A 27,576-nucleotide genomic window follows, 5' to 3' on the forward strand; every position below is an offset into this window, starting at 1 on the left:
TTAGCCCAGTTCGGAGCAGAACAGTAGGACGTTAAACCCCATTTCATTCCATTTCCTAAAAATAGACAACATTTCCATGGAAACGCATGAGTGCTTCAATCTAATTAGCAAAAGGCACACAAGTATTATTAGATAAGAAAGGACTGACGGACGGACCCCATTTCAATACCACTTCTTTGCCTTGGTACAGTGGGAGATAAATATAAAGATAGACGGACGGAACCCATTTTAACGCCACTTCGGTCGGTGGGAGATAAAAAAAACACCACTATATTACAATACGTAAACATAGATATCTCGTGTTAAAACATTTCTAACACTTTTATTCCGTCAGTGGGTTGGCTGGATGCTGTCAGTATTGTCAGTGGCTTGACTGGATGCTGTTATTTTTATCTGAAACAAACAATACAATGACCAAATATTTAGAATGAAAACTTGTCTACATGTAGTTACAGTCGTTTGTCTGTAAAATTTGTGGAGCCACGGTGGCTAGGTGGTTAAGACGCTGGCTCGCTAGCCTGGAGGTCGGGTGTTCGATCCCTACATTGGCCGAGAAAGTTCATCTGGATTTTCCGACGTGGTTTCCCCTTGTCAGTGGTGCAGAACGGAGGGCCTAACAAGGACAGCTGTCTAGTCCTTCGGATGAGACGAAAAACCGAGGTCCCGTGCATACATTAGAATGCACGTAAAAGATCCCTTGGCAGTTGGAATTCGATATAAGAGTAGGCGATAGTGCCGCTGCCCGGGCAAAATTTCCCTCATAGCACACTGTATGGCGTATGCCCGTTTTCATTAGCCCAGTATAGGAGCAGAACAGTAGGACGTTAAACCGAACCCCATTTCATTTCATTTCAATGTCAAGGTTTCTGATTGGACCCTACTGTTCACGTGTCTGCAGATAACGTAGCTGTAAGTTCGGGAACTTTAAAGTAATCTAGCAAAGTCCAGATGTTGTAAAATTCGCAGCCGTTGCTTCAGGAACATGCGGATGAACCGTAGCAAAAGACCCCTTTGTTAAAATTATATCTGGAATCTATTTTAAGCCCCATTATGTTAAAATAGTTAAGTTATGAATGTTCGAAATTTTGGCCAGATAATCTCGATTGTCAGGTACTATTACCAAAAAAAACCCCTCGATTATCCTGTTTGTCGTTAAATTATTAAATGGCGAGAATATTTTAATCCATTCAGAGGTGGTATAGTGGTTTAACGCATACGCGTGAAATCACGAGGTCGGTTATTGAGTAAAGTGGTGTAGTTTCGATTCCCAGTTGGTTTTCTCCGGGTTCTCCCGTTTTACCTCGCTCTCTCTCTCTCTCTCTCTCCGCCCCTCTCTCTCTCCGCCCCCTCTCTCTCTCTCTCTCCGCCCCTCTCTCTCTCCGCCCCCTCTCTCTCTCTCCTCCCCTCTCTCTCTCTCCGCCCCCTCTCTCTCTCTCTCCGCCCCCTCTCTCTCTCTACGCCCCCCTCTCTCTCTCCGCCCCCTCTCTCTCTCTCCGCCCCTCTCTCTCTCCCCGCCCTCTCTCTCTCTACGCCCCCCTCTCTCTCTCTCTTCTCCCCCTCTCTCTCTCTCCGACCCTCTCTCTCTCTCTCTCTCCGCCCCCTCTCTCTCTCTACGCCCCCTATCTCTCTCTCCCCGCCCTCCTCTCTCTCTCCGCCCCCCTCTCTCTCTACGCCCCCCTCTCTCTCTCTCCGCCCCCCCTCTCTCTCTCTACGCCCCCTCTCTCTCCGCTCCCCTCTCTCTCTCTACGCCCCCTCTCTCTCTCTCTCTACGCCCCCTCTCTCTCTCCGCCCCCTCTCTCTCTCTCTCTCCGCCCCCCCCTCTCTCTCTCTACGCCCCCCTCTCTCTCTCTACGCCCCCTCTCTCTCTCTCTCTCTACGCCCCCTCTCTCTCTCCGCCCCCTCTCTCTCTCTCTCTCCGCCCCCCCCTCTCTCTCTCTACGCCCCCCTCTCTCTCCGCTCCCCTCTCTCTCTCTACGCCCCCTCTCTCTCTCTCTCTCTCTCCGCCCCCTCTCTCTCTAATCCCCCTATGTTTAAGCCACTCGATGGTCTAGAGAGTTAAATAATTGTGTGCTTGCCTTGTGAATAAATGTCTAAATAACGATATATATATAACATTTGAAGCTAGACAAAAGACCTGTAATAGGCAGATTTTGCTCTTACATAATGCACCTATGCGTCGGCTACAATCTGTAGAGCGACACAGTCACCACTCATGATGTCGATTTTCTTTCGCAAAGGGATAGACTGTAGTCTGCAAGATGTGACTGGGGTGGATATTCCGAAACTTAACAATACGAACATTCATATAATTTATAATAAAACAATTAATCCTTACCCTTGACAAGCTTGTTGACATTTATCTTCGGTCGGGAAGTTGTTCTCGTTTCCACCACAACCACCGTAGACAAACTCAGTACAATTATTGGTTGTCGAGTTATAATAATAGCGACGAAAACGCGCTCGACACGGACCTTTTATTTTTGGTAATTGACAAATAGCTGGAACTGGACTTGGAACTAGAACAATATACAAATTAAACGTCAATTAAATTCCGTATCTAAACGTTTCAGCTAAAAATATTGAGTCATTTGGAAATGATCGATGGATATGTTTAACGGGTTTGCGATATTGTCAAAAGTTTTAACGAGACTATAATTCTGGTCAGTATGTAGGCATGGCGTCCCAGACACATGGGAACAGCGTGGAATTTGGTGGGAATTTGTCGCCAGCCTCATAAATGAAATCAAATTGGGTTTAAAGAGAGAGAGAGAGAGAGAGAGAGGGGGGGGGGGGTAACGTCTACTCGATACAAACAAGATCAGTTTGGGACTAACATAAGGTTCAATTTTATTTCAATAATTCGGCTGCGCGTACGGGTCTTCAGCAATGGGTAGAAACCGGCGGACCTGGAGAAAACCCACGAGGTTAGATAGGCGACCCTACTTGTCACGTACAACCGGTGAATCGAAACCACGGCAGTTGACTCAGTGATAGATCTTATGATACAGCGCGCACGTGCTAACCATTCGCCCCCCCCCCCCAAATGGTTTTAAAGTTTTCTAGATTATTCGGTTTATCGTTTAAAGTAGCTAAGTCTCTAACTCAATATCATCCAAAATCTTCCGCCTTGAAAACACGAACTATTTGTTAATTTAAATCAACATTGATGTTGTGGTCTTATCGGCATTAGATGGGCTTTTGATATCCAATATTTAAGACAAAATAAACATTTTACAATTGGCACACGAATCGTGTACCATAATGCGTTTCAGAGCCATTTGTAACGAGGGACTCGAAGAACGAGACTAGACATATTTCACAAGTCATATTCTTATCTGGAGAGCATGCGCAATAAATACCATCGATGTAGACTGGAATAACCAGACGCTAGAGATTGCCATTCCATTGAGACTTCTGGCGAATTTCGCCAAACAGAACTGATTAGAAATTACAGTAAAAACAGAAACGATTGAATGTAAATCAGTTTATATACATTCATATTACATTATTATATGCGTTGCGACCAATTTGTGTCAATTTCTGGGTCCCAAATATTAGCGATTTAGCTCCTTTAATTATTAAATGGCGTGGTCGTTCTAGTCCATTCAATATCTAATCTATTCGATAGCACAGGGAGTGGGTTATTTGCTTGTTATGTGAATAATTGTCTAAATACTAATTTGTATAACATTCCTCAGGGATGAATTATCCGGGGACGAATAGTCTTAATGGGACGAATAGTCTTAGGGGACTAAATATCCAGGGACGAATTGTCTGAGGATGAATAATCCGGGGACAAATAGTTCTAGGGGATGAATTGTACCGGAACAAGTTGTCCGGGAACGAATTGACGCGTACCCCAAAAAACCTGTAATAGGCAGATTTAGCGTTTAAAGGGACAATAACACTCTTGCTGCCTTGAAAGCTCCAGAAAATAAATAATATCTCTATCTAAGTTCTAGATGTTTAAGTGTTCTACCTGTTGTGTAAATTATCCATTACATCCTATTTTACTTGTCCATCGAGGGTTCGAAAATATTTTTAAATCGAAGTTTCATTTGAAAAGGTTTACGTTAGACGTTTCAAACTATCATGTTGAATTTTTCAAAATTTTTAAATAAGGTGTGTTAAGATGAAATTTGTATCATCAATTAATTGAAATATTCTAAAATAGTACAATTTGTTGACCAGAATAAAGATTGGGACATATTATTCAGTTACAACAAGAGTGGTATTGAGCCTTTAACACGGCGACAATCGGTAGAGCGAAATACTCCGCGCTCATGATGTCGATTTCCTTCCGTCAAGGGTTATTCCAGAACTTAACAATAGCCACATCCAAATTGGAACAGTTTATCCTGGGTGCGTATATTTCACAATAAGATACCAGAAATTTAACCAATTTAAACTTACCCTGACAAGTCTGTTGACATTTATCTTCGGTCGGGAAGTTGTTCTCGTTCCCACCACAACCACCGTAGACAAACTGAGTACAATTATTGGTTGTCGAGTTATAATAATAGGGACGAAAAAGCGCTCGACACGGACCTTTTATTTTTGGTAATTGACAAATAGCTGGAACTGGATATAAAACGGTAAACAAATTTAAAGCGAGAATTTCGTATTTTCTAAGAAAGTCAAAACATAATTATTTCTATGTCTTTTGCTCAATAGGTTGTCAACTCACTATTATACGATCATAGGTATCATTCTCACACTTAAAAATCATTCACCCCGGAAATAATAACACAATTACCTCCCTTGTTTTCCTATTTCACCTATGGAATAGCTATCTCAAACGTTTGAATTTGAAGTTGAAAATGATATTTTTTACCAATTTCTCAACTGGCAATAGTGAATTATAGGATTAATAGGATTATTCTTTAACAAGGTAGGACTGTTTATAGATACCATCTATTTTAAGGCTTTATTTTAATACTTTTTAAAAATATAACTTAAAAATATGAATTACAATTCAATATCTGAACGATATTCAAATTAAACACCTATTTAACAGTTCAAATTCTGTAACTAAACGTTTCAGCTCAAAATATTGAGGGAAATTTGCCCGGGCAGCGGCACTATGGCCTACTCTTATATCGAAATCCAACTGCCAGGGGATATTTTACGTGCACGCCAGTTTTCTAGATTATTCGGTTTATCGTTTAAAGTAGCTAAGTCTCTAACTCAATATCATCCAAAATCTTCCGCCTTGAAAACACGAACTATTTGTTAATTTAAATCAACATTGATGTTGTGATCTTATCGGCATTAGATGGGCTTTTGATATCCAATATTTAAGACAAAATAAACATTTTACAATTGGCACACGAATCGTGTACCATAATGCGTTTCAGAGCCATTTGTAACGAGGGACTCGAAGAACGAGACTAGACATATTTCACAAGTCATATTCTTATCTGGAGAGCATGCGCAATAAATACCATCGATGTAGACTGGAATAACCAGACGCTAGAGATTGCCATTCCATTGAGACTTCTGGCGAATTTCGCCAAACAGAACTGATTAGAAATTACAGTAAAAACAGAAACGATTGAATGTAAATCAGTTTATATACATTCATATTACATTATTATATGCGTTGCGACCAATTTGTGTCAATTTCTGGGTCCCAAATATTAGCGATTTAGCTCCTTTAATTATTAAATGGCGTGGTCGTTCTAGTCCATTCAATATCTAATCTATTCGATGGCACAGGGAGTGGGTTATTTGCTTGTTATGTGAATAATTGTCTAAATACTAATTTGTATAACATTCCTCAGGGATGAATTATCCGGGGACGAATAGTCTTAATGGGACGAATAGTCTTAGGGGACTAAATATCCAGGGACGAATTGTCTGAGGATGAATAATCCTGGGACAAATAGTTCTAGGGGATGAATTGTACGGGAACAAGTTGTCAGGGGACAAGTTGTCCGGGAACGAATTGTCCCGTACCCCAAAAAACCTGTAATAGGCAGATTTAGCGTTTAAAGGGACAATAACACTCTTGCTGCCTTGAAAGCTCCAGAAAATAAATAATATCTCTATCTAAGTACTAGATGTTTAAGTGTCCTACCTGTTGTGTAAATTATCCATTACATCCTATTTTACTTGTCCTTCGAGGGTTCGAAAATATTTTTAAATCGAAGTTTCATTTGAAAAGGTTTACGTTAGACGTTTCAAACTATCATGTTGAATTTTTCAAAATTTTTAAATAAGGTGTGTTAAGATGAAATTTGTATCATCAATTAATTGAAATATTCTAAAATAGTACAATTTGTTGACCAGAATAAAGATTGGGACATATTATTCAGTTACAACAAGAGTGGTATTGAGCCTTTAACACGGCGACAATCGGTAGAGCGAAATACTCCGCGCTCATGATGTCGATTTCCTTCCGTCAAGGGTTATTCCAGAACTTAACAATAGCCACATCCAAATTGGAACAGTTTATCCTGGGTGCGTATATTTCACAATAAGATACCAGAAATTTAACCAATTTAAACTTACCCTGACAAGTCTGTTGACATTTATCTTCGGTCGGGAAGTTGTTCTCGTTCCCACCACAACCACCGTAGACAAACTGAGTACAATTATTGGTTGTCGAGTTATAATAATAGCGACGAAAAAGCGCTCGACACGGACCTTTTATTTTTGGTAATTGACAAATAGCTGGAACTGGATCTAAAACGATAAACAAATTTAAAGTGAGAATTTCGTATTTTCTAAGAAAGTCAAAACATAATTATTTCTATGTCTTTTGCTCAATAGGTTGTCAACTCACTATTATACGATCATAGGTATCATTCTCACACTTAAAAATCATTCACCCCGGAAATAATAACACAATTACCTCCCTTGTTTTCCTATTCCACCTATGGAATAGCTATCTCAAACGTTTGAATTTGAAGTTGAAAATGATATTTTTGCCAATTTCTCAACTGGCAATAGTGAATTATAGGATTAATAGGATTATTCTTTAACAAGGTAGGACTGTTTATAGATACCATCTATTTTAAGGCTTTATTTTAATACTTTTTAAAAATATAACTTAAAAATATGAATTACAATTCAATATCTGAACGATATTCAAATTAAACACCTGTTTAACAGTTCAAATTCTGTAACTAAACGTTTCAGCTCAAAATATTGAGGGAAATTTGCCCGGGCAGCGGCACTATGGACTACTCTTATATCGAAATCCAACTGCCAGGGGATCTTTTACGTGCACGCCAATATGTACACGGGCCCTCGTGTTTTTCGTACCATCCGAACGACTAGACAGCTTGGATGGGCCAAAAGTTAAATGAAAAATATGGTACCGTAATAAACTAGAGTGTAATTAAATATTATTTAGCAACATTTGGTTTCCGACGTGCGCGCTGTATCATAAGGCCTGTCATTGAGTCAACTGGCGTGGTTTCGATTCCCCGGTTGTACGTGACAAGGAGTAGGGTCGCCTGTCCAACCTCGTGGGTTTTTTCTCCGGGCCCTTCGGTCCCCCCCCCCTACTAAAGACCCCTACGTGCAAGCGAATTATGGAAATAAAATTGAACCATATGTTAGTCCCGAAATGACCTAGTTTGTGTCGAGTGGACGTTAAACCCAATCTCTCTCTCTCTTATGTACGTGATCAAATCGAGATCCAGTAAACACATCACCAAATACATACCGCTATCGGGACCTGCTGATTCAACTTCGCACGATGTCAACAAGATGGTTGCAGTAATGACCAAAACGACTACAGCTACAACAAAACGCATGATTGTATTGTGTTATTCTCTCCGTCTGTTTATAAACTGGTGAGGACAGCCATATAAATACACTGTTTATAGCGTTATTCTCAATTTTATATATATAAAAAAAGATTTTATGGTTGTCAGTTTTATTGGAATACTAATAAATTAAAAGTGTCATATTATAAGAGACCAGACGCGGATACAGAAGAAGAGGTTTGAGGTTTCAATGTGGAAGGAAACCACATTATACCATTAGAGCACAAATGATCCACTACCAAACGTTTTTTTTTTATTTATTAAACATGCATTATTCCAGAGCTAAATCTGTCTATCGCAGGTCTTTCTTTAGGCCTGAAATTTTATATAAATTATTAAACATACATTATGCAAGAGCTAAATCTGCCTGTTGCAGGTCTTTCTTTAGACATGAAATGTTGTATAAAAACTATTAATTAGACATTTATTAACAAAACAAGACCAAAATAGACTCTCGATGACATCGGATACTCAAGATTTAATTAGATTAAAACAGTTCGCCATTTAAAATTTTATTTTAAAAATGGGAAAGCGAGGCTAAGTCCCGATTATACCAGTGCCGTGGTTACCGCTGTGCACACATCTTGTCAAAACTACAAACAATGATAACCTGGCTGACAATGAAGTAATTTGAATAAAATTTTCAATATTTTCTTCTTTTATCATCTATTTTTGAATTATTATAGCAAGAATGACCAACTCTTTATTAAACTCTTAACTAATGTATCCTTAATTAGACATTAATTAACTGATCCAGACCATAATCAACTCTCGATGCCATCGTTAGCCTGCAATATTAAGTAGATTTAAATACGTGTTGTGGTGGATGAGGTTACCGTAGAAATGGATAATCGAGACTGTGTTTATTATCGTGACAACGGTAGTAATGACAATCGAGGCTAGGCTATAATTATATCGACGATACTAACATATGGCCACCAATCCCCTATAACCATACGTGTAGGTGCCGAGGGCTGATTGATTCATTCTGAAAATGCGGGTTACAAAGAAAATTTTCGGGCAAATAGGCTTAGCTCCCCGACTCCCCTCAACTGAGATTGGCCCCCTATGTATATATACATCCAACCCAATGGGATCAACAATTAAATGTTTACAATATCATTTTATTCTCCTCGTTATTTGTCAATTCTGTCCACATTCTTGATTTATTTCTACACATACAACACGTGTTTTCATTGTTTTCGATGATTAATCAGACATGCCTGTCTTTGCCTGCTGTGACAGCTTTATAAATGATCGCTTCTATATTCAGTATACTTTATGGAAGAATAACGTTGCCAATATTATTTCAATGTTCACGGTGCAAACTGCGTATGTCAATTTGCAATTTAAATCAACATTAATGTTGTGATCTTAACTGATTAAAAATTAAGAGTAAAAACAGAAACGATTGAATATAAATTAGTTTATATACACTCATATTAGATTATTACATGCATTGTGACCCTTTTTGTCCATTTCTAGGTCCAAAATATTAGCGATTTGGGTACCTTAAAGTAGTCAGCATGACACCAAACTAGACAGATAATAGGAATTCAATGCCTCGACATCAATTCTACACCAGAAAGCCAACATGGATAAGCATGGAAAATACCAGGAAAGAGGGGGAGTCGGGTACTGAAATATGGAAAATTAATAGTGGTCTGCATCCATGCATAAATTGAGTTATTCCCTTGCTTTGGAGCGCTTTGTCATATATTCACACAGGGCTGATCCATTAGGAAACAGAGACTGTGGCGTAAGGTCCACGCATACAAACTAGGTCATTTCATGATTAATATATTGCACAATTTTAATTCAATAATTCTCTTTTACATAGGGGGCACCTGGGAGGGAGGGGAAGGGTGAAGGGGGAGGAGTTGGGGATAAAACCCTGCCATTGACTCAATACAACATAATTCATTATTAATATTATTACATTTATTTCACATACTGTATTACTACATGTAAACCATATTTAAAAAATATACATGTAATAACCCATATGAACAATCATACGTAATACCAAAATGAACAATTTAAATTTACATGTATACATATATATAACCTTCTGTAACATGTTTGATTGTATCATTGCGTGATAACGGTGAGAGTATCCTCACTGAAACGTTGCAGTTAATAAACCTAGTGAGTGTTATCCATAAAATCTGTCTGTTTATTACAAATAGTATGTTTATTATATATCGCTTTCACTAAATGCCTTACAAAAATACTACAGTGTATTACCAAAATGAACAATTTATACATAATACTAATATATATAATTTATACATAATACCAATATGAACAGTATATACATTATAATAATATGAGAGCGAGAGAGAGAAAAATGGGGTTTAACATCCACTCGACACAAAGTAGGTCATTTCGGGACTAACATATGGTTCAATTTTATTTCCATAATTCGCTTCCGCATAGGGGTCTTTAGCAGTGGGAGGAAACCGGAGGACCCGGAAAAAAAACCACGAGGTTGGACAGGCGACCCTACTCCTTGTCACGTACAACCGGGGAATCGAAACCATGCCAGATGACTCAATGACAGACTTTTATGATACAGCGCGCACGTGCTAACCATTCGGCCATCCAACGCCCCCAATACCAATATGAACAATTTATACATAATTGATATGAACAATTGTTACATAAATACATGTCCCTACTGAAAACATTCAATTCATAACAATATTTACATGTAAGTTTCTAGAATTTTGAATATTTGCCGATATTAAATTAGTGTTAGTGCTGTTTATCATCAAATAACAAATACTAAAATATATGTTACCAGGCAACAAAACTTTATCATAAATTATGAAATCTGTGTATATGTGATCAGATGGTATTGTCAGTTAGTAAAAAAGAAAGCGAGAAATGGGGTTTAAAGTCCACTCGACACAAACTAGGTCATTTCGGGACGAACATATGGTTTAATTTTATTTCAATTATTCGTTTGCGCGTAGGGGTCTTCAGCAGACGGAGGACAGGCGACCCTACTCCTTGTCACGTACAACCGGGATTCAAAACCACGCTAGTTGACTCAACGTCTTATGATACAGCATGCACATGCTAACCATTCGGCCATCCAACCCCCTACAGTTTCGCTAAAAAATAATAAGCTTTTCTGTCAGGTGTGTAAACATTTGGAGTAATTCAGGTGACGAGACCACATTTCAATATAACTGTAAAACTCAGTTCGATAGTGCTTGGTATTGCCACTGCAGTCACGATACAGATTATGATTAAGGAGCTATGATACGATTCATAACCAGGTTAATATTTACCAAGAAAACAAAAGGATCAATGAATAATTAATATTTTTAGTCCTGCCGATGTCGAAGAGAGAGAGAGAGAAATGGGGTTTAACGTCCATTCGACACAAACTAGGTCATTTTGGGACTTCCCTCATAGCTCACTTAATGTGTGTGTGTGTGTCCATCTTGATTAGCCCAGTTGGTGTGGAAATGTAGAAAAACTAGAATTTTAAATCCTGTTTTCATTTCAATAACAGAACACAGTTTTTTTATGGGATACAATCACTGGTTTATTCTAAAAGCACGACGTTTCAACAAGTATCCTCTTATCGTTATCAAGCACAAATGTTTCATTTCATTTTGTCAAAAACAGGACACTGGTCAAATGCATCAAAAAGACAAAAGTTTGTTGATTTTCTGATACTTTCACAGCATTAGATAGCATCGACTCTGAGCTCTATTCAGGAAAACTTCATTTACATGTAAGAGAGAGAGAGAGAGAAATTGGGTTTAACGTCCACTCGACACAAACTAGGTCATTTTGGGACTAACATATGGTTTAATTTTATTTCAATAATTCGCTTGCGTGAAGGGGTCTTTAGCAGTGGAAGGAAACCGGAGGACCCGGATAAAAACGAACAAGGTTGGACAGACGACCCTACTCCTTGCCACGTACAACCAGGGATTCGAAACCACGCCAGTCGACTCAATGACAGACTTTATGATACAGCGTGCACGCTAACCATTCAGCCATCCAACCCCCCAAACCGATGTCAAAGAAATAAAACTGTTTTATATCATGATATTGATGTGGATCAAAACAATGTGTACATGGTACACATGTATCTACAATGTATGACAGAGATAATTAAACAATGTGTACTAACATGTATCTACAATGTGTGACATGGATAATTAAACACGACAGGTTACTTGCTGAAACAACAAAAAAAACCCATAAAATTCGCGAGACACTGAATCGATGTATCGAGATGCAATATGAGAATTGTTAGAAGGTGAATCACGATACATTGATCAACGATGTACGAGAAGCTCATTAAACATACATGTACATGTACATTATGCAAGGGGTACAATGTAAATCTGCCTATTGCAGGTCTTTCTTTAGGACTGAAATCTTACATGTATACAAACTATTAGTTAAACATTTATTAATATGAAAAGAAGATAATCAACTTTCGATGCCATCTTATGTGTCAGACATTCATTGGATTTGAATCCGATCTGCTCTTAAACGTCTGTTGACGATTAAATGCAAAAATGAATAATCAAGACTTTGTTAATTATCGTTACAGCAATAACATTCGAGACTACAGAGATTTTAAAATAAAGCTTTCTGGGCTTAGAGTGAAGCAATTTGGCTGAACGTTTCAGTATATTCCATTTACATTATTTAGTTTTTAACTACAGTAGAACTTGCTCGGGCGTGCACTCCTAATCAGCACCAAAAAATCCCCCCGAGCGATTTTTAAGTAATTTAACCTCTACTAAACACGCACCTGTTCAACGCGTGCAGCGGGCATCACAATTGATTCCCCCCCGTAAAAATTCTACTCTTTCAACGGTCACTCCTCTAACGCGGCCAGCGGTCACTTTTTTTACTAATAAATTTAACAAAACATCGCCCATTCAACAGCCATTGTTGAATGATACCATCTTGTCGTTCTTTCTTTGTAACACTCCCGCTAATCCCGTGAGTAGTAGTTAATTAACTGGACCCCCACTGATCAGGTAAAAAGAAATGTAAAAATAACAATCAACCCGGGATTATCTGTTTATTAATCTTTTGTTTTATTAAAACGACTATCCTGATCATTGTTTTCACGCGTAACGACACATTATTTGATACTGATTGAATAAAATAACAGCACCGAGTTTTGTCACGATCATCTAGTATCTCTTTTCCATTGCCACTTTGTTGTTCAACAGCACTGATGTTAAACAGACGTTTTAGCGCCCCCTATAATATTACATACAGAGTTACATCCCCTATAAATTGTGTGCTTTTTTGATAAAATAAAATTAATTCATCGATTTTCTTCACAAAAATGGATAAATATTATCGAATGCATCACAATGATAGACAGTAGTATCGAAGGTTGCTACAAAATGACAAGTTTACAGAAGTTATGTTCGAGATTTGAGTAAAGAATTTTCGTTCGGCGCAAGATTCAGCGACGGTCAAATTTATCGATGCACGTATTGATGTTCGCTCCCAATACACCCAGGCGTAATTAATTTATGTCAGCACAAAAAAGCATCGAGATTTTATTAAGTGGTCGCGTAATCGCTAAAATAGTTGGGGTGGGAAATACTCAAATTCGCAGCATTTTGAAACGCTTTTAGACGCTATGATTCAGTATGATGAAAGTAAAAGAAATATTGGGAGGCCAGAGATCCAGTATTACTAAACAATCATGTATACACGACTACTTTGAATTCACAACTAGATGTATTGTTACTGTTATACTACATGAATAAAAAAAATATATGCAATCTATATCTTTATTTTTTGTGGTAGGGGTTGGGGCAATATTAGATACCTCTAATCAAAGAGCACCTCCATTAAGCAAGCATTTTTAAATTTCCCTTGGGTGCTTGCTTAATACAAGTTCTACTGTATTATAGTGAGAACTGTTAGCTTTTTATCTACATGTAATCTTTGATAATAGATCTTTTGTAGTTACTTATGGTGAATGTTGTATTAACAATCATTACACTACAATTAACAATTATACCGTTTTTTACCAATCAATAATTACAGGTATTACAGTTACTTGTTACAATCAATAACAATACCAACTCATGACAATTACTCATCATTACAGAGAGAGAGAGAAATGGGGTTTAATGTCCACTCGACACAAATTAGGTCATTTCGGGACTAACACATGTTTCAATTTTATTTCAATAATTTGCTTGCGCGTAGGGGTCTTTAGCTGTGGGAGGAAACCGGAGGACCCGGAGAAAACCCCCGAGGTTGGACAGGTGACCCTGCTCCTTGTCACGTACAACCAGGGAATCGAAACCTCGCCAGTTCATTCAATGACAGACCGTTGATACAGCGTGTGCTAACCATTCGGCCATCCAACCCCCCCTCATCATTACAATCAATAATCATAGTGATTACTAATTACATGTACAAGTGGTGGTAACATCAATTACACATTACAATTAAAAATCATTCCAATTGCAATTAATAATCATTCCAATCACTAATTAAAATTAATAACCATTCCAATCACTAATTACAATTAATAACCATTACAATCACTAATTACAATTAATAATCATTCCAATCACTTATTAAAATCAATAACCATTCCAATCACTAATTACAATTAATAACCATTACAATCACTAATTACAATTAATAATCATTCCAATCACTTATTAAAATTAATAACCATTACAATCACTAATTACAATTAATAATCATTCCAATCACTTATTAAAATTAATAACCATTCCAATCACTAATTACAATTAATAATTATAATAATTACATGTATACCAATGACTCATCTAAATCAATAATTATTCTGATTGCTCATTACTGCTACATGACATTTTATGCTTCTGTAAATATTTTTTTAGGCTAAATGATTTATCACACCCATCACAATTAAACGGCCTCGACTCTCCAGTGTGGATTCTGCGATGTTTGCGTAGATTACTGGAATCAGCGTAACCTTTACCACATGTTTCGCATACAAATGGTTTTTCTCCCGTATGAACGCTCATGTGACCGTGGAGATCGCGATTTCTACGATATGTTTTATGACACACCATACAGGAATAGGGTTTTTCACCGGTATGGATCATTTCGTGTTTCAATAGATTACTCCGCATACTGAACGATTTACCACAGGTGTTGCACATAAAGGGCTTTTCGCCAGTATGAATTTTAATATGGGTGTTCAGACATCCCTTCTGATTGAATAACTTATGACAGAAGGGGCATTCAAATGGCTTTTCACCCGTATGAATTCTCTGATGTGTCTGCATGTCAGCTTTTCTTGTGAATGTTTTATTACACAGTTTACACTCCCAGTGGACAACATCTTTTACTTTGTCAGAAGTTTTTACTTGTTTGGGTTGTGCGAGTTTCAATTGCCGCTGAGCAAATTTCTCCCCCGTGTGGACTTTGATGTGATTGTGCAGATATTGAATTATATTGAATGATTTTGAGCAATAATCACAGTTGAATTTTTCCCCTGAGTGTATTTTGATGTGTTTTCTTAAATTGCTGGGATCAGCAAAGAATTTACCGCAGTCATTGCATCGATACGGTTTAATACCAGTGTGAATAATCGTGTGAACTTGAAGATCACGTTTTTGACGAAATGATTTGCCGCAAGTTTCACAATGAAAATTTTTCTCTCCCGTATGAAGCATGAGATGTTTGAATAGAACGTTCTGCGTACTGAATGATTTGCCGCAGATGTAGCACTGATTTTCACCTGTATGGATCTTCAGATGAATCTTTAAATACGCTTCCAGACGGAACGTTTTATCGCAATAACCACAGTCAAACGTTTCACCAGCGTGCAATTTGCTGTGCTTCCGCAGGTTGCTTTTGTCTGCAAATAACCTACCGCATACATCGCAGATGAACTTTTTTTCGCCCGTATGAGTACTCTCGTGTACAGAAAGCGAATGCTTCTGGTTAAATGATCTATCACAAACATCACATTTGTATGGTTTTTCGGTGGAATGAAGCCGAGCGTGATTCCGTAGACTGCCCTTGGATGTCAAGGATATATTACAGACCTCACATTCAAAACAATTTTCCCTAGTATGAACTTTTATATGATTTATTAAGGATGTCTTGCGATTAAATGTTTTCGAACAAAATTCACAGTTGAAGGTCTGTCCTGTGACTTCATGAATTTGACGATGCCTTCTTAAATTACTATCATCTGCGAATGATTTACTGCAGAGGTCACACGTATAGGGTTTAACTCCTGTGTGTATAGCCTTGTGAACCTGTAGATCACGATTTTGACGAAAGGTTTTTTCGCAGACATCACACTTGAAAGGTTTTTCCCCGGTGTGAAGCATAACGTGCTTGTTTAAGATATTACGCGTACTATATGATTTATAACAAATATCACATGTGTGAGGTTTTTTCCCAGTGTGAGTTTTTTGGTGTCTCTTCATTTCAGCCTCGTTCTTAAATGATTTACCACAAACATCACAGTGAAAACCACTGTCTTCATTTTCAGTATGAATTGCTTTATGGCATTGTAGAGCAGCCATTCTACTGAAGGAAAGATTACAGACATCACACTGTAGGGTAGAATTCACTCCCAGCATTTTGGATTAGTTTGTTGATTTTTGTTTTACTAATTACTAATGAATTTTTTTTCTGTAAGACTGTACACACATCAAACTCTTCATAAAACAATCTATTCTGTTCTTTAACTGAAGTTGACGGATCTCATCTCCAGAAAGGTACTCAATTCATAATGAGGAAATGTTTCCTGTAAAATATTGAAATACATAAATTAATAAAATAAAATAAAATGAAATGAAATGGGGGTTTAACATCCTACTGTTCTGTTCCGATGCCATAGAGTGTGCTATAAGGCCTGGGCAGTTGCACTATGACCTACTCTTATATCGAATTCCAACTGCCAAGGGATCTTTTACATGTATTCCAATGTATATACAGGACCTTAGTTTTTCGTCCAGCACCACGCTGGAAAATCCCGAAGAACTTTCTCGGCCAATGCAGGGATCGAACACGCGACCTCCAGGCTCCCATAAATCAATAAAAATGTACAAAACGACCTGGTGTTTCAAAACCATTGTTTGTTTTCCATTATATAATTATTTTCACATAAACAACCAAAAAAAATTAATCTGTAAATCTCTGTCATTTATTCTTTCAAGAACTCGGGCCTTCTTCAAGAAATACAATGTATAAAACTGAACTAATTTAAAGGCTCAATACCACTCTTGTTGTAACTGAATAATATGTCCCAATCTTTATTCTGGTCAACAAATTGTACTATTTTACAATATTCCAATTAATTGATGATACAAATTTCATCTTAACACACCTAATTTAAAAAATTGGAAAAATTCAACTAAATGATTTGAAAAGCCTGACATAAAGCTTTTCAAATGTGACTTGGTTTTAAAAATATTTTTGAACCCTCTGGACAAGTAAAAAAGGATTTAATGGATAATTTACACAACAGGTAAGACACTAACACATCTAGTACTTAGAATAAGGCTATTTTTTTTTTCTGGAGCCGTCAAGCCAGCAAGAGTGTTATTGTCCCTTTAAGAATTGTGCCTTGTCAATACCGATGGCTGTAGAGCGCAAGTATTTGTGCTCAGTCACCAAAGGTAATCCCACCCACTTTTTGTCGAATTCCAACTGCCAAGGGTTCTTTTACTTGTACACCAATGTGTTGCCCTAAGACCAGAAGCGTGGTGGGTGACCCAGGATTTTGCAAGAGGAACAAAATCCTGTCTTGGCCCTCCACAACAATATTTATACATGTATGTGCTGGGGAGTGATATTGGGCTGTGTGGAACATGCTAGAGTCAATTTGTAGCATATCTGACCCACGGTATATGTTTGACACTGGCTAAGCATTATGATTACAATGTTGAAGACCACAATGAAGTCGCATGATTTTTTGATGATGGCGAAGCGGCTCAAAAACTTAAGGCGGCACAAAAACTCAAACCTATGATGCAAAGCTTGTCATTGCATCCCTCTCGCTTAACCCTTGTCTGCGGGGGAAATGAAATGAAATGGGGTTTAACGTCCTACTGTTTTGCTCCTAAACTGGGCTAATGAAGACTGGCATACGCCATACAGTGTGCTATGAGGGAAATTTTGCCCGGGCAGCGGCGCTACGACCTAATCTTATATCGAATTCCAACTGCCAAGGGATCTTTTACGTGCAAGCCAATTTGTACACGGGACCGCAGTTTTTCGTCACCCATCCTAACGCCTAGACAGCTGTCCTTGTCAGGCCCTCCGTCCTGCATCACTGACAAGGGGGAAACCATGTCTGCAGGGCCCTCAGTCTAGCACCAGTTACATGGGGAAGCAAAGCTGGAAATTCCTGATATACTCTCCTCAGATGAATTTGTTAGGTAGACAATGAATAGCAGGGATTTGCGGTATCCTGATGGGTACATACATGTATTTGGAGAGAGAGAAATGGGGGTTTAACGTCCACTTGACACAAACTATGTCATTTTGGGACCAACCCGTGGTGATTTTAGCAGTGGGAGGAAACCGTAGAAAACCCACGAGGTTGGACAGGCGACCCAACTCCATGTCACGTACATGTATAAGTATTTCTTCATGAAAAACTCTGAAGACGTGCGAGTTCTTGCTAAAGAGAAACTAGATGTACAGGTGTGCATGAGGATAGGCCTATATATATACATTATACCTGTACAATGAGGATAGGCCTTTATATACACATGACATGTACATTGTACCTCTACAATGTCGCCATTAGCAAATCATCCTGAAGGCAGATATGGGTCCGTACATGTAGATTTACCCAAATTAACTTTAATTACCCAAAACAACCTGTATTTTGAATAAAACATATTTTTATTGTTTTTTCTTTTTTTATTTTTATTGATGATTAATATTCCTTAAACTTTACTAATAGTTCTGAAAAAAGAAAAAACTCGCAAAACTTGTATTGTCATCGCAGTGGATTCAGATTGTTTCATTCCCAAAATCATTCCGCCCTGGGCTGTCTTTTGATAGGGTTGATTCACTTTATCATACTGTGGTAGAGTGATTTTTATTTAATTTATGCTAATTTAATCTTAGATAATATGTTGTTAAACACATCACTGCCTTTTTAAACTATTCTGTTCTATACACTCTTCCTAAAGGTTTCCAGTAAGTTCCAGTTCACCCAGCTCACTGGTAGTTTATTTTAACTTTGACCTGAAGTTTTTTTTAGTTTGGTAACACCATTACTATGGTAACTCTTTGTACTGATTTCATGAAGACCAGAGGATATATTCATTCTCTGTCCTTTATAAGTTTAGTCAACATTTGATTTAGTTTGATAGTTTTTTTTAATGGTTGAAACTTCTTCAATTTAATATAATTGTGTAGTTATTGATTGGTTTTCAGTAAAATTCCAGTCATAGAAGTTACAGGTATGTGTTATCACTGTAACGCGGGTATCATTTAACCTTGTGTATCTAGCACTAATTTCTTTCACATTCGTTTAATATCTACATGTAATCTTTGTTTAAAAATTTGTAAAAAACGTTTAAAATCACCAAAAATCATCTAATTTGTACTTGTGTATAGTTTAAAGCTTACTGATTAATTTTGATAATGAGTGTACAATTTACAAGTATTTAATTTTCTGACCACTGTTCAAAAATAATCATTATACATCATAAATCAATTGGGTAATTTATTTTTTAACAGTGATTGAGAAATTTAACACTTGTAAAATTGGACACTCTTTATCAAAATTGGGGGGATCACGTGGCTAAGTGGGTAAGACGTTAAGTTCATCTGGATTTTGTTTTTGTTTAATGCATTCTGCAAATACATCTCATATATAGATACATGTATAGTCAATAATAGTAACACTATTTAAAGTATTTCGTTTTAAATATACATTTATCATATTTTTCACACAAACTTATATATTTTATTACAGAGAGAGAGAGAGAAATGGGGTTTAACGTCCACTCGACACAAACTAGGTCATTTCGGGACTAACACCTGATTCAATTTATTTCAATAATTCGCTTGCACGTAGGGGTCTTTAGCAGTGGGAGAAAACCGGAGGACCTGGAGAAAACCCACGAGGTTGGACAGGCGACTCTACTCCTTGTCACGTACAACCGGGGAATCGAAACCACGCCAGTCGACTCAATGACAGGCCGTATGATACAGCGCACATGTGTTAACGATTCGGCCATTCAACCCCCCCATTTTATTACAGACTTTATAAGGTAATTCACCTTCTTACAAGTCTGGTTAGCCAATAAAACCCCCTTTCAGGGTAGGGGATCCTGTGGCTTAGTGGGTAAGACGCTAGCTCGCTAGCCTGGAGGTCGGGTGTTCGATCCCTGCATTCGCCGAGAAAGTTCATCCAGATTTTCCGGCGTGGTTTTCCCTTGTCAGTGATGCAGGACGGAGGGGCTGACAAGGAAAGCTGTCTAGTCGTTCAGATGGGACGAAAAACAGAGGTCCTGTGTACACATTGGCGTGCACGTAAAAGATCCCTTGGCAGTTGGAATTCGATATAAGAGTAGGCCGTAGTGCCGCTGTCCGAGCAAAATTTCCCTCATAGCACACTGTATGGTGTATGCCCGTCTTCATTAGCCCAGGTTAGGAGCAGAACAGTAGGACGTTAAACTCGATTTCATTTCATTTCATTTCCTTTCAGGGTAAGATGTTATGGTATTTTATTAATTAGCTTTATAATAATTAAGAACCTTTAAGTTTCTGTATATTTCATACAGTTTATGAGAAGTTGTTTATCATAAATTGACATAATCATTATAACAGTTTACTAGCTTTTAAATTTAAACTATTGCAGGTCTTTCTTTAGGCCTGAAATGTTATATAAACTATTAATTAGACATTTATTAACAAAACAAGACCATAATCAACTCTCGATGGCATCGGATAGTCGAGATTTTAACTAGATTAAAACGGTTCACCATTTAAAAATTTAATTTAAAAATGGGAAAGCGAGGCAAAGTCTGAATTATACCAGTGCCCTGGTTACCACTGTGCACACATCTTGTGAAAACTACATGTACAAACAATGATAACTTGGCTGAGAATGAAGTAATTTGAATGAAATTTTCAATATTTTTTTTTATCATCAATTTTTGAATTATTATAGCAAGAATGACAAACTCTATATTAAACTCTTTAACGAATGTATCTTTAACATGTAATATATTCTTTTAAATCATAACTATGTTTGTATGCTGTTATGTTACTTGTATAGCTTTGTTACTTACTGTTTATATTTGTATACTTTCAGGGTTTTTTTTGGTATTTTTAATACCATCATTGAATAAATCATTAGAACTGAACCCTTGTGTGGTCGTTTTGTCACAATAATTTGACCCCCTATAACAATACATCTATATATATATTTGTGACTGTCGTTTGTCTGTCTGTCTGTTCAGGGTTGGCGGCTACACTAGGTCTGCCCCGAGTCTGAAATTTGGGGCATAGGGGTAGCTCGAACCGGGGAGTAATATAGGCCAGGTGGCGTTAGTCTACCACTTGCGGTTTCGGAGTTATGACCTCCGAGCGAAGTCGGGGTTGGCGGCTACACTAGGTCTGCCCCGAGTCTGAAATTTGGGGTATACGGGTAGCTCGGACCGGGGAGTAACATAGGCCAGGTGGCGTTAGTCTACCACTTCCGGTTTCGGAGTTATGACCCCCGAGCCAAGCCGGGTATCCTGCTAGTAACAAATAAATAAAGTACTTTTCCCTGATAATAGGCCTACACTAATTTCTGATACATGTATTGTTAACGTTTCACAGTCATAGTGATACCACAAATCACAACAACATCACGCAAGATAGGTTGCCTGGCAACGAAACATACGCCCACAGCAGCTAAATCGTCCGTGCTGTCAACAGGGGATGTTGCATATTTAATCTTTTGCAGGTAATGGGGGAATTTACAAGACAATTTCATACAGATCAGATTATAATTTGCATCCTTTGAGGGTTTAAAAAGGTGCTACATGTACAAACTGAAACAAGGGCCTTAACTCTGGAAGTAATATACAAAAGTTGTTGCAATTTGATAAACTTTTTCGTTTTACTAATTCAAATAATGCATATAAATTTCATTCAGATCGGATGATGGATTTTGTCGTTCACAATGTCAAACAAAGTACAACAAGGGCCATAAAGTGCCACAGAGCAGTCAGAGTCAGACTGACTGAATGTTCAGTGCTATAGAAAACGATTATCATTATAACTCTAGAAGCAACTGAAGGAAATTGCTGAAGTTCAATAGACTTCTTTGTTTTACTAATTCAAATAATGCATATAAATTTCGTTAGAGCATTCACAAACATAGTTCGATTGGCTGACCAGTAAAATCAATTTGCATATATCCAATGAAGTTGCAGTATTTCTTAAAACTTTGGTCGTAACTTAGTTTAAGTTTTTGTGAATAAGGGCCCTGGGCCATAACTCTAGTTCTAATTGGAGGCAGTCCACCGTTAAACTTCATCATCTCGGTACCCACAAATTTTAGTTCATCTATTTATAGAAATTCTCTCTGTCTCTTTTCTCCCCTTTTGCATGCCCATTTTTTTTCATTTTTTGGTCTAGAATGGATGAAGAGGGTTTGAATTAACATTTTCTGCCAGGTTTAGGTAAAATATTCATGATTTTGAGGCAGAAAGATAACGGTGTTATCGAGTTGGTTACGGTGATATGTACGACAAATAGTTACATGTTTTTAGTATGCTTTTGATGGGTCAACCTCATACAAATTTTAGTGCAAAGACATGACCATTTGTTTCTGTCTCAGTGTCTGTCTAGTGAAAAGCATTCAGGTCAACGAAAATTTGGGGAAAATTTGGAGCCGGGCAAAGAGGCCAGAATTAACATTGAAGTCACTGGGGAAATTAATAAAATACTGTTTCAACCAATGAAAAATTAATGGTGGTCTGCCTCCCAATATAACAATAAGAGTTGTCTTTCTTGCTTTGAGTTTGAAATTTTTAATCTATTTCCGGGTTGTTTTTTTTTCAGAACTATTAAGAAAAGAATAAAGTTTAGGGAACATTAACCACCTATACATACACAAAGAAAGACAAATTCATAAAGTTGTGTTGTTTTATCCAAGTTGTCTTGGATAAATCTATGAACCGGCTGACACCGTTCGGGCGTTGTTGTACTGTACACTCGGCGGTGTAGGAAGCTTTTTGCCAATTCCATTTCTGTTGTAAACTTGTACATTTACACACTTTTGAAACTGCCGACAATAGACAAACAATGCAATGCCTTAATAAACATAATGTTAGATTAGATGTGATTCCATCAACTTACCTTTGATAGCTATAAAACAAACCAAATAATGATACATGTATAACAACAACGGAAATCAATTCTGATAACAAAACATGGCCGCCAAAATGCTGTTGTATATCGAAATTGGACCAGGATTCGCCATACCCTGCTTTCTACCAAAAGCAACCTAAACACCACTGAATTCGGTTGAAACTTACCGAAACAAACGTAATGAGATCGGAAAGTGGAATTACAATATAATAATAGCCAGCCTATTGATTGATTATGTTGAGCGCAAATTACCCTCAGTGGACAGATTACCCCCGCACATGCGCGAATCTGTCAAATTTCCGCACTCGGCAAACCTCAGCAGATTCCAGTACCCTACATCTAGCTAGATGTAGACACGGAGGTGTATATATGGATTTAGAGTAACGGAATCTGCCGAGGTGGAAATGAAATCAAATGAAATGGGGTTTAACGTCCTACTGTTCTGCACCTATGCTGGGCTAATGAAGACGAGGCGCGCGAATTGGACTTTGCTCGGGCTATTTAATGGATTACCGCGATGAAAATCCGTTCACCCGTCGACCACTGAACCTGAATTCAGAAACTTTGGGTTACATCGCACATTGATAAAATATTTAAAAACCAGTCAACTGTTTGTTATACATGTATTTATTTCAAATTTAAAAAATAACACCTAACTTTACAGCAACTATTTTTGACATTCAGTCACGTGGTCAGCACCGATTATGAGATACTGCTGACTAGAATTAAAAATCGTATTTTCTAAGCGGAGTCCTACACGCTAATTATGCAGTGATTTTGAAAATCATTTCACTACAAAGTCGATAGGGGGCAGGTCATATATATAGTTAAGTATGTCTGGCACTCGGCAAACCTCAACAGATTCCAGTACCCTACATCTAATCTCGGCTGTATGACAAAGTCCGCCATTAGAACTACTTTCAAGTTCCCGGATTACAATGGCGTTGTCCATGACGACCAATGACGTCATTGATGACGACGTATTTGAAGAATGTTTTATCTTACAAAATTTTCAAAGTTTGAAGCTGTTTTTCTTTCAAGTTTATCCGATTTTCTTTGCACTGAAAATTCTACACACTCTTCGAACGACGCAATTTTGAGAACTTCTTTCTAAACGCGGGCAAGTTTCCCTTATAGGTAAACCGGTTCCGCATCGCAAATGTATAGGCGTAGGTACATATCACTTACTGTCATACAGCGGAGGCTAGATGTAGGGTACCGGAATCTGCCGAGGTTTGCCGAGTGGTACGTCTGACACACTACTAACATCTCTAAAAACATCGAAAGGTAATCAGCGCAAAGTTGGCAATCTGCGCTCCAGCTTGATAAACGCGCGCAGCTGCGCAGAACGACAGCGTAGATTGCAATCGCGGTGGGGGAGGGGGGGGGGTGAAGATTGCGCCTAACAATTACATGACATTTCAGTCCCGCGACATTTTGGACTTGCGGCCTTTGGAATTCCGGCAGGTGACATTCCGGACTCGGGTAGCAGACGTCTTGGACTCGGGGGGGGGGGGGGGGAAAGATGTACTGTAGGGCGGATAGCCTTTGTTTACTAGTCAGCTACTTCCAGTTTGTATATCTCAAGAATTTGATGGTCAACTCTATACATGCTTTTGGGCAAGCGGTTGCCACATGTTGCTCCATCTGTGGTAGAAAGAACTCAACCCAATGAAAGTTTATTAAACTGTTAGAGAGGGACGACAATTAATGGGGATATTAATTGTGTACTGTGTCGTCTGTCTTGCGTCAACCAGATCCGGAGTAAATATTCACTTCGTCGGTCTAAAAGTTAAGGCCCACTGCAGATTTGGTCATAGATCACGATATGCTAACCCTAAACCTTGCCCTAACCCTTACCCTTACACTATACCACGATCTATTTTATCATAGAGAGAATCACCACCACCCATCTGATATATATCCATCCAACACTGATATACCAACTCTGTTAATCTTTTATACAACAACATAATATTCTTTTGTTTACCCCATTGATAAGATATAAATACATCCGGGGATTTGTATGCCTGGAATAGAAATAGAAAAGAAAAAAAATTTAACCATGCGCACGGAGTTCTTGGTTAATGAATGGGGTTCTTTAAACAATCAATCCCATGTTGCAGAGATACAGTGGGGTGAACGGAATGATCTTTGGAAAATATAATTCCAACAACTGTAGTTATCTCCCTTATTATTCTGGTCGATTTGTGCACCCGTTGGCCCACACTGATCAGCAGTGAATATTTGCTAGGCCGCTACAATCACTGATAAGGATGACACCAATGCGACTTATTTAGTCTCAAATATTAACTTTTTTCCACCGACAAATTAAATTCTGAAACACTTTTTTGATGTATTAGAAAGATAAATAAATACGTTTGTCGTATTTGTAGGTAAAAATTATTTCCTATTTTGTGTAAATGGATATTAAAATGACTAAAAGGCAGCATTTTGCCCGAAGCAGTAACGTCTTATGTAAACAATGCACGCGCCATTCAGCCATGATTGACGCCGCGCGATGAAAAGTCACGCGTTGAAGGTAGTCATTGTTTATAGAGATATTAGAAGACTTTCGTAATCCTCTGTGAAATAGATTGCAATCATACGGTCCATGGTGCCATGATGAATACGAAAGTAAAGTGATATCTCTTTCCTTTGAAACGTCATAAGATACAGTGATGTCATACACCAAAGCGCCGTATGACAATATTATAACCGATTAGACAAAGTCTACTTATCGCGGGCTTTTAATATGTAACAGGAATAGCCTGTGTAGAGCGAAGCTGATGTGAATGTTGTTAAATATAAAACCTTCATAATTAAGTTTCTCAACTGATACAAGTAATGTTAAATAATCTCGTTTTTCCGAAATGAATTAGGTTTTTAAACACCTCCTGTTTAGAATTTATCGGACTGTTATTGTCCATTTGATACCGCTTAATATTAAATATTAAATACGGTAAGAATATGAAAGATGTTTCGTTGATTATAGAAATTGATGTTTCGGTTCTGTTGATTTTTTAAAGGTTACCGGTACTTACGGCATTTATGCAAGGAGTACATGTCCATTTAATCTCTTCCAACCCTTTCACCGCTCTTCTATATGCTGCCTGGGATATATCTAAAGAGAACAAAATTATTTAAAATTTAGTGAATATAAGTTGGAGTAAGTATAGCTAGCAAAACTAGCAAAACTCGTGTAATTATTTCAGTACTTATGATTTATTGTTTTATTTCAATACTTATGATTTATTTCAATACTTATGATTTATTTCAATTTCAATACTTATGATTTATTTCAATTTCAATACTTATGATTTATTTCAATACTAATGAAAGCAAGCAAAATCTGTGAAATTATAAACACATACCTGTACATTTTCTATGCTGCCATAGATTACACTCTTCACACTGAAGACCTTCTTGTCTTGGACGCACGGTCGAACGGCAAGCGATACAAGGATCCATTATAATTAGGCTATACTTAACTTGATATGTATCTGAGATACCGATATCAAATGGTGAAAGTTTCATATTTTATTCGAAATATATACAAATTCCAAGCTTGCATCGGAATTGGTTTGATGTTTAAAATACAAAATAACAAAGCCGGGATATACAAATTCCAAGCTTGCATCGGAATTGGTTTGATGTTTAAAATACAAAATAACAAAGCCCGGATTTACAATCTCAAGCTTAAGATTAAATAATTTGAACAACAACTCAATAATAAAACAAACAATTTTAATACATCAAACACCAATCATTAATTAATAAGTATCGTATAGGCTTCTATCCACACTGATGAGTACTAATTAGCACCTTTATACACCGACCAATCAAAATAACAAAGCCGGGATGTATAATCTCAAGCCTAAGATTAAATAATTTAATCAACAACTCAATAATAAAAAAAAAAACAATTTTAATACATCAAACACCAATCATCAAAATCATCTATAATAATTATCGAATCGGCTTCTATCCACACTGATGAGTACTACTTAGCACCTTTATATACCGATCAACCAACCCTATAATATACTGGTCTTGAATACGCCGATGTTACCGGTAATGAATTAGCCTGGTATTGAATACGCTAGGATTCGATAAAACTCCTTTAAACTTAATTCAATATCAAAACCTCAATTTCTAGTATTTTTTATCGTGTGGTCCGAATCAGCCTGGAATGTGGTCCCAATCAGCTTTGACTTTTGGTCCCAATCAGCTTGTTTACGTTGTCATTTCGACGCTTTGATTTTTTTGTCTTCGCAAAATACCCTGGCCTGTGTTTAGGGTGGCCACCTTTGCTTGATCATATTGCGGGACATTATCTTTTTTGCATAACAATGTTGATATAATTTTTTATAGTCACTTCACTTTTCGTCATAGCAACAATAGGAAATCAAACTATGAAATATTCCCACAAGCT

General features: G+C 37.6%; 2 protein-coding genes across 3 annotated transcripts; both read right to left on the reverse strand.

The window, feature by feature from the left end:
- Positions 1 to 283: 283 nt before the first annotated feature.
- LOC126817279 (carboxypeptidase inhibitor SmCI) lies at positions 284 to 7,836 on the reverse strand. 2 transcript variants are annotated; one of them, XM_050544128.2, is made up of 5 exons: positions 7,676 to 7,836; positions 6,514 to 6,687; positions 4,414 to 4,581; positions 2,336 to 2,504; positions 284 to 393 (listed from the first exon to the last, which is right to left on the reverse strand). In XM_050544128.2, exons 1-5 carry the CDS (start codon positions 7,764 to 7,766, stop codon positions 390 to 392), a joined length of 606 nt encoding a protein of 201 aa, XP_050400085.1. In that variant the 5' UTR covers positions 7,767 to 7,836; the 3' UTR covers positions 284 to 389. The 2 variants fall into 2 exon arrangements, with proteins under 2 accessions (XP_050400085.1, XP_050400084.1); XM_050544127.2 differs by having other exon boundaries at positions 2,336 to 2,516.
- A 6,657-nt stretch (positions 7,837 to 14,493) lies between these two features.
- On the reverse strand, positions 14,494 to 23,210 carry LOC126817254 (gastrula zinc finger protein XlCGF57.1). The gene is made up of 2 exons (XM_050544064.2): positions 23,130 to 23,210; positions 14,494 to 16,554 (listed from the first exon to the last, which is right to left on the reverse strand). The coding sequence occupies exon 2, from the start codon at positions 16,385 to 16,387 to the stop codon at positions 14,606 to 14,608; it is 1,782 nt and encodes a 593-aa protein (XP_050400021.1). The 5' UTR covers positions 16,388 to 16,554; positions 23,130 to 23,210; the 3' UTR covers positions 14,494 to 14,605.
- Positions 23,211 to 27,576: the final 4,366 nt, after the last annotated feature.

This window comes from Patella vulgata, chromosome 4 (genome assembly GCF_932274485.2).
Source record: "Patella vulgata chromosome 4, xgPatVulg1.2, whole genome shotgun sequence".
NCBI lineage: Eukaryota > Metazoa > Mollusca > Gastropoda > Patellidae > Patella > Patella vulgata.

Bases quoted from the DNA above. Each gene is read 5' to 3' on its own strand.
- LOC126817279 (XM_050544127.2), bottom strand. From the start codon at position 7,766: ATGCGTTTTGTTGTAGCTGTAGTCGTTTTGGTCATTACTGCAACCATC. The intron at 4,582-6,513 runs GTAAGTTTAAAT...TTTTATATCCAG, and splicing joins ATGTCAACAGACTTGTCAGG to TTCCAGCTATTTGTCAATTA. The intron at 2,517-4,413 runs GTAAGTTTAAAT...ATATTGTTCTAG, and splicing joins ATGTCAACAGACTTGTCAGG to TTCCAAGTCCAGTTCCAGCT.
- LOC126817254 (XM_050544064.2), bottom strand. From the start codon at position 16,387: ATGCTGGGAGTGAATTCTACCCTACAGTGTGATGTCTGTAATCTTTCC.